The 17797-nt window shown below is 31.9% G+C and overlaps 2 protein-coding genes across 2 annotated transcripts in view; one reads left to right on the plus strand and one right to left on the minus strand.

Annotated features, from left to right (window-relative positions):
* Positions 1-17797, plus strand: part of Nop5 (nop5 ribonucleoprotein) — a 91238-nt gene that overhangs the window by 26580 nt on the left and 46861 nt on the right. The gene's annotated exons all lie outside the window — the stretch shown is intronic.
* On the minus strand, positions 10999-16684 carry Ppa (F-box and leucine rich repeat protein partner of paired). The gene has a single exon (XM_072023049.1). The coding sequence runs from the start codon at positions 15275-15277 to the stop codon at positions 13820-13822; it is 1458 nt and encodes a 485-aa protein (XP_071879150.1). The 5' UTR covers positions 15278-16684; the 3' UTR covers positions 10999-13819.

The raw sequence follows: 17797 nt of genomic DNA on the forward strand, positions 1-17797 counted from the left end.
ACTAGAAAAATCGTGGCAACCATTACGATGAACACCCTGTACATAGCTCTATCAGTTAAGCTTCTGATTTATACATCGTTTATTACAAAACACCAATTCATTTTGATGTATTTAAAATGAAAATTTAAACAAAACGTTGCAGGTGTAACGTCAGAAAAATATTCGTACTCGTATACGTTACGCTGTTGTGAAATCAAAATATTTATAAATTCCACAATCCGTTCGTCGCTTTAAAGTACATAACTGTATGTCTGACATGAATACTTAACATCAGATTGCTACAAGCAATATTGCAAAATTCAACAGCGAATTGAACAACTTACACGCTTGGGATCTCAATTCATCGAACTATTAAAATCCGTATATAATGTTTTACTCTACAATAATCTACTGTCGACTGGTAGTCGTATTTTGTATGCTATATATACACGTTGTTAATATGCTTTTATAACAGAATAAAATTAAGAAAAAAGGGAAAATGTTACGAAAAAAAACCATAAAAAAGAAAATCTCTTTGATGTACCATTCCGCATTTTCCGATACACACAGTGACATTACGCGTGCGTTTTTGAGAATACGAATCAGAGGCACATGTAACGTTGGTCAACGAGGTTGTACCTGCTGGATCACGCGAGAACAACGAAGTAACGTAACAGGCGTCATTGCGCGTGCGTCACCTAACATTCAAGAGGAAATGTCACCACCATCGTGTGGCTCTACTGTATTACTCGACCTCGGGATGCTTATCTTATAAAAATCTGCGCACGTTCTCCTTCCTCCCATCGCTGATCACACGTGAACAATCTTCAATTCGGGCGTTACTACGTGTATATCCAAATTTTCTTTACAATTCTTTCAAATCAACTATTCTTTTTTTTATTACTCATCTATATTTATGCCCTTATTATTGTTTATTTATCTTTCTTATTTCACTTTCCTCTTTACTGTTGTAATCGCATTTGAAGGGCAAGGGGCAAAAACGAGGAATGTTTATTTTTCGTGATTCTCCGTTTTATAGCTTTCTTTGTCTAGCAAGCGTAAGATTCTATCACTATGGAAAAACTATTTTTATTTACGGTGAATTATAACGAGTAAAAAATCGTATTTATCTTTTTTCGTATTTATCGTGATTTTCCATACAATGTGAGTTCAGATGAAAAGATCGAATCGAATGTAAAGTAGTGATGTCAAAGAGGAGCCAGAAGAGATGCAAAATAGATAGACTGACATTTGAGTGACAATTAGTTTATAACAATTGTGAAAAGGCTAAGACTTCAATTCCACGAAGCAAACGAAAACTTTAGATGTGAAGGTCTAAACTGTTTCGAAACTACAAATGCTGAAGAAAGACAAGCTATTGTTATAAATTTAGCAGTCTACATTCAATCAACGCATGTCTCTTATTGTTGAAAGCGATAAGTGTCATTGTAACATGATGTAACGTTTCGATATAAAATCAGAATAAAAGGAGAAAATATTGTTCAAGAAATACACATCTGTTTATGTCGATTTATTTCGATTCATGCAATAGAGCACATTCGAAGGTATCTTAAAATTGATAAAACACCTAAACTCAATAAAAGAGGCCAACTGTCTTCAGAATATTAGAAATTAAACGAAAATTAAAATAAAAAAAAAAAGCGAATCCGAGAACACATTCCTTCCTTTTGAAGAAGGCTGAATCACTATACCCTATAAAACTCTAAAAAATTATATATACATATTTGAAAGTTGAATGTTTTTAAAATGTTTGAGATCTCTTATGATGATTAAAATAACGTTTAAAATAACGATAAAATGCCTAACATAACGAAGAATGATGTTTATTACAGGAGACAGATTTCTTGTTCAACGTTCATACATTTACTTCAGGAAAATCTGTTTTTACCTATCTAAAGTTTTTAGAAGAGAAAGGTTCAGATAGAATTTCTTCGATCCTTTTTTCTCTTAATACAATATTTTGTAGTAAAATGTCCCTTATTTATATTATCTTTTGTGATTCAACAAACGCGATGTGATGGACAGAACGAGAATGTCATTGTAGTTAGGTTACTTCATTATACAGAGTGTTTTGTTACAGATAGTACAATCGAAAATGAGTGGATTCCTTATGAAAATATCGATCGAAGATATAGAATAACGATTTTTTTACTTGCGACCTCGTTTCTGACAAAATTAAATTTGAAAATTCTTCGTATACAGGGGCATTCGCCACGCTGTTGACTTAATCGATACTACTATAATGGTATTAGATTGGCTTGTTCATGTGTTTATGATCATGTAAACATTAGCAATGTCATGCTTAGTTTTAGCAGAAAATTGATTTTGCATGCCAGCAAATCACCGGACCTCACTTCATTGCACATTTCTTCATGGAGTCACATGAAAGAATTCGTGTATGTCGAATAGCATAGAAATTATGAATAATTATAAAGCATCTGAAGAAATACGAACTCAAAATTCATTGGCATTAGTCCATGTTTCCATGATTCGACAAGCAATTCGTTTACGGCAAGACGCGCCACAATTTCGATAATTTCCTCATTAATGTAAGTTTTAATTCCGCTAAAATAAAATTAACCAATCTCCTTCATAATATCGTCAAAATATAATACTAGCGTATAGTGTGTTCACTTAAGTCAAATGTATGGCAAGTACTCACGCATACGAAAAATTTTCAAATTTAATTTTCTCGAAAAGCTAGTTGGGAGGAATCCATCCATGTTCTGTTGTACTAGTCGTACTCAAATATCTTCTCTGTATTGTTCACAAATTAAAAAAATTGAATTCGATTCATGTTACTTTTTCTGTTAGATGACATTCATATTTAAAATACGATAAATAAATGGAGTTAATCATAAGACGAGGATGGAGTCATCAAAGGATTTGGTCAATATACTGTGAGATGTACGAAGTAAGCTCTTCAAGTTGTAAAGGTAAATCAAAGTATAAGGGAATGAACATTCTTCCTGCGAGAAAGATTTGTCAAGACCATTATGTCTATGTCCATATGTCCATTTTTCATTCAACAAGTAAGAGAATTACGAATATTATGCCATAAACCTAGATTTATTTCTTACCCAACTGCTTATAATGACTGTTAATTAAGCAATAAAAAAGAAATTGTTATCGCCAATAAAAAAGAAGATGAGACAATAAAACAAAGAAAGGGAAGTTTGAACGTCCCAACAAAGCATACACAGAATTGTTAGCTATTTCAAAAGTAAGATACCAAGACCTTACAGTTCTAAAAAAATTATGTGGTTCTAAGACTCCGCAATTTTATAAGATGATTTTATATTACGTATATTAAAATACATACATAAGAAATGAAAAAAGAGTGATTGGGTATCAATGAGCATTAACAAGTGGCGTTTTTTTCTTTCAAGTAATAATAGTTTCACTAATAATGGAATCACTTATTTTGTTTAAATTTTTTATGGTGTCCAAATTTGACAAGAATTGCAATTACCATAAAATAATTACTACTTTAATATTTCCTTTTGTAATATTTAATTAATGTATAAACTTCATTTCGTAAACAAAACAGTTAAATTCATTGAACGTTGCTTATTTATGAACTAGTGAACCAAAAAAGTTAAAATTAAAACTGAATTTTTTGAATAAACATATTTCGTGATAGTCCTTATTTTTCTCCCTTACCCTTCATTTACATTTAGTTTAACCAATTATAATATAATAAAACGTCCTTATTTTTAATGACGTCTTTATTTCAATTAGTTCCTATTACTTCGGCATATAAGCATCTAAAGTAAAATTTTGTTTGTTAATAATTTGATAACACTATAGAAATTAATACATGAATATACGACAAAATTAATTCAAAGCGTGTGAAACCGATTAAAAATTTATATCCAATCTGAGGGCAGTTAAACAATGAATTATATTGTATATTTAATAATTATCATTAATATATTTTGGCATATGAATCGTACAGCGTTTGTGGCAATAGACCGAGGGAGAAATTAGTGAAATGTGAAAAACGTGTAAAAACTTCCCATATAGAAGGAATCTAAACTTAAATGTAAAAAAACAAGGAATAATAATATGTAGAAAGAAAGGGAGGGGGAAGAAACAAAAGAAATTGGTATAGAAAGAGAAGAACTGCAGGATATACCTAAAAACGTTTAAATACCGAAAAAAATAAAACAAATTTAGATGAATGATAAAACCATTTTTATTAATAAAAATCGGTAGTAACATAGGTATCGGAGGTTTGAGAATGGGAAAAGAAAAAAAGTATAAGAAGAATACAGACAAAATACATACATAAAATAGATACTACGTAAGGCTATAATAGATAGGAGCACTCCAAAATATATAATGTTAAAAGAGACAAAAAGAAAAAAGGTAAGAATCAAAAATCACAGGAGGGGAGCCTTGAACTTCTGAATGTATAAAAAAGAAAGAAATAGAAAAGAAAAATACGAGTAGAGAAGAATACTGAAGAAGGACCGAATACGAGCTTTAGGTAAGATTAAACAATTAAGAAGAAAACATAAACACAAGCCAGGAATTAACTGGCAAGGAAAGAGATGTGTATACAAAAACAGAAAAATAAACAGAGTTAAATATAATAGAATATAAGACAAATATGTCACACAAGATCTATCAACGTACTTAAAAAAGAGAGAAGAAAAGAATAGCTATAGCTATTGTTTGTAAGAGTAAGGTATGGAAATAAAGAAAAGAAAAGTAAATATTAGCTGGAAATAAGTTTAATTCTTAAATCTAAAGTATAATTAAATCTAAATCTATTTACCTATAACGTATGTACCGAACAACGAACTAAAGTAAAAGAAACCTACAGCACGTACTGTAGAGAGTATTGTAAGCGCGTTTATTCAACATCTAGCTTAGAGAAGGTCTCGCATACAAAATACAAATAAATCAAAGTAATAAACTAACATTTTGATTGATTTTTCTAATATAGACATCTAACTCATCTAAAAAAATTTTGTTTTTCTTGTTTTTCTAGAAAAATGTCATTAGAAATATAAACTTGCTTTCGCGAAATTATTTTTTTCTATGTCGGTGTGCAAGAATAACTGAAAATTAATAGGGTGATTAATTCCAAACGAAGATTACTCATCTTATAATAAACTTCGTTGTAAATTATATCTATTATATGACTTATATAAAGTCAACTTACCTGTCGAAAAAAGTTAATTTTACTTCCAAACTAGAACTTTTTCAATTCTCGATGTTCTTTTTAGAAATAAGTATAATGCTAGTACAAATTATCTAACTTTACGAAAATTGTTCACTTTTTATCTTTTAATGAATATGACAAATGCTACATCCCACGCCAATAGCAATTGATTGTACACTGAACGCTGTCCGATAAACAATAAAAAATGTTTTCTGTAATTGAATATCTTCTTATATCTTACGAAAGTTTAGTTCCATATCATCAGTTGACTTTAGAGTTGTTATACAAGAATTCTCATTTAAATACACGTACTTCTACGGCATGATATATTAAAACGCAAGACTCGTATGACTCTATTCAACTTTCCTGTTCGTTGCAAATAAATGTAGCATCGAATAAAGAAAAATGAATCTGTTTCGACATGATTCGACTCGACTCGGCTCGGATTGGTTTGCAAACTCTTTTTGAAGAACTATAAAATTAATTCAATAACAACATATGTATGTATGTAGACTCGATACATACGTATGTATGTATATGCTTAATCTATAGACGTAGAAAAATAGCAAAATCAGTCACACTGTCGAAACGCTTATGGCCTGATTCGTATTCACCAATTTTGACGACCATACAGGCTCGCCAGCATATTCAGAATACTGTTTTTAGCTCCCAAAATTGTATTTTTCTTGTAATCCTTTAGCAAATTTGCACTATATTAAATGTATCATCAATACGGAGAACACATAATTGGCGTAATATTATCTGTGTTATCAGAGACTATTACTTTCCATTTAAAATTACCAATTTATCTTTTATTAGTTTCCTATTACGTAGTTTATATGCCTGGTATAATAAAGGCTTTCCAGCGTTTCAATATTTATCATAATTAATTCGAACTTCTACCGTAACCGATTGAAAAGAATAAATTTGATTTTAAGAAATTACATTAATTTAAAAAATTTACGAAATAAAAAAGGAAAAAATTTGATATAATATAATTGATATACGTACAACTAGAGTACAGTGCATGTAATAAACAAAATATAATGTATGAAGAATTTTATAAAAATTATATACATATATAAAGATATCGTAAAACTAATTATAATAATTATGTATGTGAGTGGGCGTGGGCACGAGTGAGTGTATTTAGGATATTGAAAAAAACATATTTGTAAAAATACAAATGAAATGTATTAACATTTAAAGAAATATATTATAAAATATTAACAAACGCAATTACTTTTCGCAGTATCAACACGTTTAACGTCAATAGTGAATCGTTAATAATTGTTTATAAAGATACTTGCCATGTTTCTGCATGTCAGTAACGGCTAAAAGCAACAGCTGCTAGTAACTGTCACAATGAATTTACGTATAATTTTCTATAACAAAGTTGTATTTTACAATTTCTCAATTTGAAATGAGTAATGAGATAGCTTTTTTTACAAATTTTCAATATAAAAAATTGACCTGCAAAAACAAGGCGTACACAAATATATGCATGTATATACGTCTCTAGATATTAGATATGCATCCTTTAGAGACTGTTGATTTAAATGAGCATGGTAACATACAACTGTGGTAAAATAATACTTAGGAACAGAAGTTATTTACAACTATCAATTTATCATCATCGAAATGAGATAAATTTGCCAAATATGAAAATAACAAGTCAATGTGAAAAAACGAATTAATATACATACTTGGTATCAATAAAAGTTAAATAAAATTCAATACGTAAATGTATTATAATTTAAAAATATTAATCAACTGCACTTTATCTCTTAACTTATTGTTAGTCGTAGGTTGACAAATATTTGATATACACTAATTCGAACAAAAATGTCTGTGCATTTGACTAGCAGTTTCTAACAAATTTATTATTCGCTAGAACGTGAGTATGCATTATCGGTAGTATCATGATAATTAATGAATTCAAAATTAACACGTCCTGTTTTGTTGATAATGACCCAACTAAAACATAAAGACTATTAAACAATAAACGTTGTTCCTTCACTTTTAGAGTTCTCCTCTAGAAAATTACATAATTTCCTATAACATTCGAATACATTTTACATCTTCTTTTTATATTTTCAATTGTCAGAATGTAAATAACGGATACTTATAATTATTAATATGAACAAAAACGATGTCAGAAATAGTAAATAGAAATAACACGCTAGGAAAAGAAGCTTTCAAAAAATATTTGACTTTGAAAAAAACAACTTTGAAAATCTATAAGAAAATGTGTAAACTATCAATTTGATTCTAAATATTTTCTCTTTACATGTTATAATTATTCTGTTATAAGATTAGATTGTTATTAGCTTTTTACTAATTCGATATTTTTTACTAATTACTTTTTACTAATTCGATATTTTTTACTAATTACTTTTTACTAATTATATATATAATATATATAATAAATATATATATAAATTTTATATATATATATGTATTTATGAAAACAAGCAATATATCGAATTAGTAAAAAACTAATAACAACATAATCTTGTAACAAAATAATTATAAAATGTAATTAATTTTATATATATATATATATATATATATACGTAGATATGTTCGAAAAAAAAAAAAAAAAAAAAAAAAAAAAAAAAAAAAAAAAAAAAAAAAAAGCTAATGTTATGAAAGACAAATATTAAACTTCATTTAGTATCTACAAGAAAATATTAAAACTGAATAGTATTTTTATCAAAAACGAATTATCTAATTTGATGAGATAAAAGTTAATAATAGTACTTAGTACTACTAGTATACTAATAATAATACTAGTACTCTGAATGGAATTATTATATTACCGTTCATTGAAAAAAGTACAGAGAAGTCATATAGAATTGGCTAAAAATTCAACAACTTTCTAGTTTGGATTAGTCTACATAAAATTTCAATCTAAACCCTGTCGGAAATTATAATTATCAAAAATACGAAGAAGCGATTTATACGATTCTGGATTTAAAACCAACGATATTAAATATTATCGAAATTTATCGGAAAATATATCAATTAATGCTGTTTTAAAAGCCAAAGATTTAGAGGAAAAATACTAATAACTCTTTAAAGTTCAAATATTATATTGTTCAAAACATATTGTGCAAAAATGAGTTAAGTTATATGCTAGGGCTCTTACCATCCGCACTACCTAAATATAAGCATGAGTACTGGAGTATCCGGGTTCAACTTTTCTTTCATGATTATTCAAATATATATGAAACTTTTCTTATATATTTGAGTTTAGCTTAAGCAAATCAGGTTTAATATTAGTAATATTAATATAGTATTGTTAAGAAATACGCCACATCTATGGAATTACAGTGGCCCACCAATTTGCAGGACGCCGAGGCCAAGCGGAGAGCCTTGAAAAACGCGGATACAGAGAAATAGAGGCAACTAGTCTCCCAAGGACAGAGGATTCAAGAATTTTTCGGGGATAGTATGTACATTTCCTGGCTCTATAAACCCGATCTCTTGAAAAAGTCCAGATATCTAGACGCAATACCGGTCCGAACGAATGCATATGAAATAAGGGTGGCTCTAAGAAGAGTTAGAAACAGTATTCACTTCAGATGCAGAAGATGTAAAGTCCAAGTCTAGAGTTTACCAAGGCTACATATTAGGCATATATATATATATATTCATTAAGACGTAGAAGATAGGAAGACATAACGAGGTATGCGACTTGATCATCGAAAAAACTGTTAAACGGTGCACGATATTCAAAGAACCACTGATGAATGTAATGAGTCAGCTATGTCAGTCTGATGCAGTCATTACAGATCGTATTACGGTTTACAGTGGACGTTAAAGTATGCTATGAAGACAAAAATAACTTGAATAATGTGTACAAGGACAAAATCAAAAGTACAAAGATACCGCCGCGAAGTTCATTAAACGAAGAGTAAATGCAGCTACAGCTGTTGTTCTACCAGTGATGATCGGACGCAAAGAGGCAGTGCTCTAAATCATCAAGGAAGACAAAGAATACGTCCTTAGAAATTATAAACTAGCATCATGGTCTATGATCACGTAAGGTGATCGTTAATTACATTGTTTATTTATTCAAATCGTTTATTCCTTAGACAACCTCAATTTTAATGAGTAACTGTAATGAAAGCTATCTTATGGCTATGACTAACTTATTTATTGTTTTATATAACGACTGTCTGTGGGCTAATGATAACGAAAAAGAAAACTCTCAACTGATATGCCTATGTATACATAACCCATCTCGGCTTTCTACATCGAACGATGCGAATACTGTCATACTTTTGTCCGAGTAGGGCGCGAAGTGGATCCTGCATGAATAAAAAGTTCAGGGTGACACCTTCTCGCGTCATCCCGAAAGAGTTCCTCTTATTAACTTTTTTTAGAATGTGGCAAGTTCTTTAGCAGCGGCGTTGGAAAGGTGTCCTTATTTCGACCAATCCATTTGTGGATTGTTATTGTTATTATTGTTGTTATGGACGCTTTATTATCACCTGGTAAAAGACCTTGTACCTCAGAAGTATACCACACCAGCCTTTAGATGTTGGTACAGAAGTAATCAAGTATTGGGATACTCGGATCTAAATCGAGCGAGTAACCAAGTACTCAGTTATATTCGGATACCTGGATGTGAATTCAGTGAGTACTCGAGTATCACATTCGGTAGATCCGAGCAATAGTAAGAGCGCTAGTATATGCTCATAATTAAGTTAATTTGTATTAATTGAAAATTGAAATCTGTGCTACATTTATTGGTAAAGTCGTAAATGAACATTTTTCAAATTATTTGCATAAGTTTTTTTTTTTTTTTGAAAACATGCGATGTACATATGTAGCAACGAATGATCAAGATTCAACATTTTCTTCACTTTAATGTTGAGTACGTGAATACAAACGTGTCTATGAACGATTGTTAGAAATATTTAATAATATTTTAGTCGAAAATATAGATACACGCAATCTTTTTACTTTAACAACGTGTAGAGTTACGACAAAACATTTTGAAAATATAAATATAAAATGACCATTAAAAGATACATCTTGGAAAAGACAGAACTTAAAAAGGGGCGTTAAATTTTTTTTATTACTCATCGAAAATATGAGCGATTTTGAAGCAGCTCTTATATTAGCTGATTAACTAAAATTCATTAAATAGAATTATAACTTGATAAAGTATGTAAAAATTCAGAATAAAAAGAAAAATTAAAAATTGGTATCTCATCTCAAAAATAACCTTTTAGGCCTAGTATCCTTCGCTGTTTTCTTTATTTATTATTAGAACACTTTAAGCATGAAAAATTATTTATTTACTTATAATGATCGAAAATATAGCATTTTGATTTTCAAATTTTTAAGATTCTTTTCTTATACTATAAGATATATTTATAATGTTTTGTGAAGTCTAATTCCATTATGGTGATGGAAGGCTTCGGAAAGTATCTAAATACACCAATCAAAAACAGAATAAGTTGAATTATTTTCAACATTCAGCTGGATATATTTGTAAACTTAACCATGTACTTTTTAACAGAACATAATTCACGAAGATACTTTTTATAAGAAATTTTAAAACGAATGGATTTATATGCGAAACAAAGTTCTATTTTTGGCTGCAAATAAATACCAACTAACTATGTATCGTTTGTATTACGTTATTAGTAAAAAAATTCCCATTGGTTAACATTCTAAATACAATATATATCATATACTCATGTAGTACTTTGAAAAAAGTCATTGATATTGAGAATTGTTTTTATTACTATATGAATACATGACTGAGAAACCAATTTTTGTACAAATTTGCGTAACATATTCGTGTCAACTAATATTACTGCTTCCTTTTTTCCCTACATTTTTGCCGTTTTTAATTACCTATATTTTTTTAATGCAACAATATGTGTTAGTTTAGTATAAGAACATAGAACTAAAATATATACGTACATAGATGTATTAGATCTTTCGATCAAAATGTTTAAAAAGAAAATCAAATAAAACAGGAAACGGAAACATTAATGTTAGAGTTACGCACAAGGCAGTTACAAAATACTGTAAACACGGATATAGATATAGAAAAGAAATATATAATTAATTGCTTAGAGTGTAAAGAAATAGAGTTATATAAATCATTAAAAGAGATAAAAATCCTATACATGTACTATCAAATGTAAAAATTAGATTGTATATTTCTGATACAAATGATGATCCTTGCTAAAGTCATGTTTAATAACTACTTCGTCAACAATACTTAATTTTCTTCAGAATTTACTATCTATCTTTATCCATAACAATAATAGTCGAACATAGTATTAAAAAAGTAATATAAAGATACTTCACGATAATGCATCTAAAAATCCTAGTCAAATGCGTTATAAATTTTTCAATTTGCTATCTACGCAAATAGTAATTGTAATTTCTTCCGATTACAAATAACAAAAAGTGCAAATGCACAATATGGAAATTAAAGAGGAAAAACCCAATATACGTTTTAAATAAAATTATCCGAAATATGACATCCTCTGAAAAGATGGACATATGGACGTATATACTTATTTTTATCATGATCAAATAAAACGTTAAAACAAATAATTTTGCTAGTCGAATTATGCTATTTCATTCGAATTCAACATTGACATAACAACACAGATTGCTTCTTCTAATTCTAATACATATTCTGTTTGTAACTTGTCCGGACGAATGAAATTGATACGATTAAATTATATGCTATTAAATTTGATTTTATTTATTGCTATATGCATACTTTGTTTTATACCTACACATTATTTTTATCTTCTTTACTTCGTATATAGAATATTACCTAATTCTTGCCTACGATAACAGAAAATTTGCTAAATCAGATATAATACAACGTACTAATCTTTTTCATTCCTCACGCTCACCTCTTTTTCTCGTTTCTTTTTCTTCTCTTTGCTTGTATGTATTTATATGCTTTTAGGGAACATTTACATAAAATAAAAGCATGTTTGATATTATGGAATATCTGTACAGACAAAATAATCGTATCATATAACCTGAAGTCTAGCAAATCATATGTATTCGATAACATTTTTCTTACTATGATACTAAATTCGAACTTACATTATGAAGAAAAAAGCAACGATTTTCGCTAATCAGGCAAACATAACGAGTGTGTCTCTACATACTATCTCATATTAAAATAATCGAATCACGTTGAAAACGAACGAATCAGGCGATTATAGTATTATTCTAATCTCCGTATTCTTTGGTATGCGTAATATGTTAGATAATTACGATGATTCGACAAAAAGATCTTCGCTCAAATAACAAATACAACGATCTCGTTATAGAAGGCACATGAATAAAAAAAAATAACAGGTGGTAATGAGTAACTAGCAAGGTTTTAACTAAAAGTATCTACGTGAAATTATGTTTAAGAAATAAATTGAGAAACTTGGGTCTTTTTATGTAAAAAACTTGGTAATGTTCGTACAAAGAGATCAATCGAAAACAGTACGCAATTACGACGACAAAACGTTTGGTAACAGAAAATATTTGACCGATTACCTACTTCGTGCATGTATGTTGTGTACTCGCACGTGTATACGTGTAAATAAAAATACATATATATAACGTATGCATATATGTTTATGTAGAAGGTGAAAAATATATAAAATATTGCAAAGAGACCGAGAGAGCGACGGATGATTCTAATCGATCAAGTATAACACCTTGGTTAAATTGTTACGATATTTCGTTCGTTAAAGAGACAAAGATTTACGTATCAGATTAGTATGTACATATACATGTACATATGTATGTATAATAAAGAAAATACGCATATTTCTTGATACGATAATGGAGTAAAGAAATAAAGAAACAGTTCGATACGCGTTTTCCATTGCGTGCATATGCAGAACGCTTTGGAAAGCACGAAAAGAGCGGAAACGTTAGACTAGAGTGTAACTAAATCTTCGACGTTTAGTTCCGATAAAGTTATGACAAAGGAAACAAACGTATGATTAAGGAAACGAACGAGTTTTCGAACATACGCGAATGCTGCATATTTATCGTAAATGAAATTAGTTTCCAATGATATAAATATGTTGAATATTGATATACCGATATCGCAGTAAGTGCAGGATGAACGAAGCACTGAAAATTTGAGAAAAAGTTTTTGTTCTGAAAAATAAAGTATATATGTATATCGAACCGATAATTAACGAACCTTGTTTGTCACTTTGTAACATTAATGATCGAAAAGTGTGGAAATTTGTCTTTGACACGATACGCAAGGATGGCAAGAGAAGAAGAAAAAATGAGTGTGAGACACCTTACACAATCGTCGCATGATCAAAAAGGAAAAAAAGACGAGGAATCTGCTGCTGTTGCTACTGCTGTCCATAAGTGATTTGATAGGATAGCGTATAAAAAGTAGTACGTAAGAAGACGCGGACTAGGCGGGATGGGGTGGAGAGGAAGTGTTAGGGACGTTGGTAAAGAAAAAGAAAAGAATTAAAAGAGAAAATAATTAGGAGAAATACAAGTATAAAATCGGCATGGCATCCGGCGATGTTTCGCAGGCACCGAGGAAACACGTTCGTCGAATACTCGTACGAATATAGGGACGCAAATAGTGCATGTAGTACGGTTGAGAAAAAGCCATCACCGCACGTGCCAAAGACCAAGATTTAACGTACTCAATTGCGGCAACTTCATAATCCTCTCTAGACCGTTGGTACTTATCCTGGTGCATCCATAAAGATCGATACATTTCAAATGTTTCATACTCTCGGCAATGGTGTAGAGTCCTTTATCCGTTAATTTGCTGCACTGGCCGATGTTCAGTGTTTCGAGATCGTGCAAGGTCTTTGCGATCTTACAGATACCTTCGTCGCTGATTTGACAGGCAGAGAGAGAAAGTAATTTCAAATTAAATAATCCTTGGGAAATGTGAACGAGCGCTTGATCTCCAATCTTGTCGCAGAACGATACGTCCAACGAGGAAATCCTGCTGCCACCTTCCGCGAGATAAGCCATACCGATGTCGGAGATATTATCGCAGGATCGAAGATTCAGTTCGCGCAAGCTAGACATCTTGGCCAGATGTTTCAACCCCGAATCGGTAATGCACACACAAAACGAAAGGTTAATAGATTTCAAGGTAGTTAAACCGATCGACACGTGCCTGAGGGCTTCGTCGCTCAACCGCTGACAATCTTGAAGACTCAAATGCTCCAACGCGAGATTTCCCCCGGCTGATTCTCGATTTACACCAGCCAAATGAGCGATACCCAAATCAGATACTTGCCAACAGCTTCGTATATCGAGTCTTTTTAACTTTTTCAAATTCCATGCTATACAGAGAAGACCTCCGTTTGTAATGTTACAGCAACCACCGAGTTCTAAATGCTCGAGATTTTTTAAATACTGCACTATCCTACCGAGAGAAATATCCGACACTTGTTTACACAGTGAAAGATTCAGTTCGATAAGCGTGGCATATTCTTGACAGAAAGCATTGATTAAGCCTACATCGGTGATATTATAGCAACCTGAAAGATTCAAGGCCTCCAAGTTCGGCACGCCTTTCAAAACATCGCCGAGACCTCTTCGCAATGACAATACCTGGACCCTTTTTACCCCTCTTCTTACCAGGCTAGCAAATAATGCCGGTGCCTGCTTTCTTAGGTGTAACCTGGCCTCAACTCCTCTCCAGACAGACCGGTAATATGCCGCGTCTCTCCACGCGGTACATACTTGGGCAGCGCGTCCTTTATCCCTGACCTCCAGGTAGCTAAAGATCAGCGCCAATATTTCAGGATACAAGCAGGAGATATGCGTGCTCGGTACTGTGACAGTACCACGAGCAGTTACTTGCGGTTGTTGCCTCGACGAGAGACCTTGCGCGTACACCGGTAGGCCAGTCGTCGCACCGCTGGTATAATGTGATGGCGCGTTACTTGAGTTGTAAAGAATCCCCTGACTCTGCGGCGACGTCGGTATCGCAGCCAGGTGCGGCTGGTGTAACTGATAATAATGTCCTGAACGATGAAGCAACGTTGTGCCACGACTTGGCGTCAATGCCGGAAGTTCCGTCATCAACAGCTGACTTTCCTCCATCTTGCCCACTGATATATACACACACGCACACACATATACACGTTTTTCAAAAACTTCGAGCCTTCACAATTATTTCGCGCACGTTTCCTTTTTTCTTCTCTTTGTTTCTTCTTTCCCGTTTCCTTTGCCTTGCCGTCTCTTCCTCTCCCTTCCTTTTCCTTTCCTTTCCTTTCCTTTCCTTTCCTTTCCTTTCCTTTCCTTTCCTTTCCTTCCCTTCCCTTCTCTTCCCTTCCCTTCCCTTCCCTTCCCCAATATCCGCCAGTCCGTCTTTATGGAATCATCTCTTCACACCTCTGACTCGCGCTTTTCCTTTCTTCCATGCACCGCTATTCTCCTTCTTCCTCGCACTCAATGATCTTGTACCATGCACGATTCATATTTCAAGTACAATCTTCAATTCTTTTGTCTAAATATTAATTCGAGATCGGCGATAATCAGTCTTGAACAGTTTACTTTTCTGTCGTACCGATTGTTTGATTAAATTTATCAGCAACGGTAAACCCATTCTAACTAACAAAACGAAACAAAAGGGAGAAAGTTCGTCGATTGTTTTGCTTTACGATTTTCTGTCCCACGCGGATCGCTTAGCACTCGCGAAACACCGCATATCACATGTAACACTACCGTATTTTTCGATTCCTATTTCCCTTCTTCCACGCGTTTCGCTTTCTTCCTTCTTTCTTGTTCTCTATATTTCTCTCCCTTACTCGCTCGTTCCCTCGCTCCTTCCCCAAGCTCCCTCCTTTAACCTCCCTCACACCGTCCTTCTCTTCTTCTTCTCTTTCTATATATGTACAAATACGTGTATATATTCATCTACTATAGAGTACATACACACACGCGCGCACGCGCGCGCGCGTGTGCGTGCGTGTGCTTGACTGCCCGTGTATATAACGTTATTACGTATCTGTATCTGTAAGCGCGCCCGCAAGCGCGCGTATCTATATACGTGTGCATACGCGTACGTCGTGCGTGTCGTGCGTACAATGTGTAGTAAATTTTTCTTTCTCTTTCTTCGATGTTTATTATCACCCCACCAACACTTCCCCTCACTATTCTGAACTTTTTCTCGTCTGCGATCGTTGATTTCTTTTTGATTCTACTCTCTTTACCACAGTTGTTACTTCTTAGACGCGATACGAGTATCAGTGATACTCACACGCACACCGCCGTTATCTCCTTTTCAGGTAAAAACAAATTACGAACAAATTATGTCAAGCATCAAATTGATTCTTTTCCACACTCTGATATTGTGATATTGTCTTTGTATTCACTGCCTTAACGGTTAAACGTGTCACAAAACCACTCGCGTAACTGGCTTACTGGCTTCAAAACGAGACACATTGCCAAAACATAAACCGGTGCGCTGCCAGTCGCGAACTGTTGTTCCAGTTACCTAAAGTTAGATGTCGTGTCGTCGCTCTGTTATAGAAGGAGAGCAAACTTCATTCTAGCGAAATCCCGATTGGCTGCCAACACTCGAGTCTTAGTCACGTGACTACGTTGGCGAATATCGATTCGGGTTGCGCTGCGGCGGCATTTTTAAGTTTTCGTCAGGAGGTGGGGGTACGACACCGTGTATTCCGAATCACATTGCTAGAACACCTTTCCTTAAATTTTCCTAACATACTGTATTCTTATTTTATACAACCTTTTTTCATTGATTTTGATTTTCTTTATTTTACAGTACTTTTTTTTCATTATTAATTTGGGAAAGAAAAGAAATGGAATTCCTTCCTTGCATTTTTTACCCTGTATTGTAACGTTTTAATAATTATCAATAATCTTCATGAGAGATTAAACAGTTACAATATTATTTTCGTACAATTTATTTTAATTGGAATTACATAACATAACATAATAGTTGCATACGGAAAAGTAAAATAAATATTCGTTATAAATATATATATAAGATATATTTCTATTAATATATTGTTTAAGAAATAGCGAATAATTACAAAAATATATATATTGTTAGATAAATGAAACAGTTTACAAACAAAACAAAGCGAGGCAATGTTACAATTACATTACATGAAAATTATATGTAAATTTAGAATAATCAGTTCATAAACTTCATTGCGCATAAAATATCTCCCATATTTTAATTAGCATAGCTTATTTTTAAAGTGGTAAAGTTATGTAGTATATACTCTATATTTAAATGTAATTATTTAAGAGAAATTATTATAAATGAAACTATTATAATAGCTTACGTTAGAAAAATTGAATGTGTTTAGAGGTAATATTTTTGTACAATATACAAAATAATAATACACAAACTAAAATTTTACCAGTATTTGACTCTAATATATATCGACTCTGATATACAGTAGGTATATATATATACCTATTACCTATATTCATATATATATACCTATTACCTATATTCATATATATATATATACACATAATGTTACCACGCGTTTATATGCTGCGTGTGCGCATGTATGTATATATATATACACGTTGCCTTGTATTATATATATATATACATAAAATAATATGTAACTGCTCAAC

Source organism: Bombus fervidus, chromosome 3 (genome assembly GCF_041682495.2).
Source record: "Bombus fervidus isolate BK054 chromosome 3, iyBomFerv1, whole genome shotgun sequence".
Lineage (NCBI taxonomy): Eukaryota > Metazoa > Arthropoda > Insecta > Hymenoptera > Apidae > Bombus > Bombus fervidus.

What these genes read in the sequence shown, in the direction of transcription:
- Ppa (XM_072023049.1), bottom strand. Translation starts at nt 15,277, where the DNA reads ATGGAGGAAAGTCAGCTGTTGATGACGGAACTTCCGGCATTGACGCCA.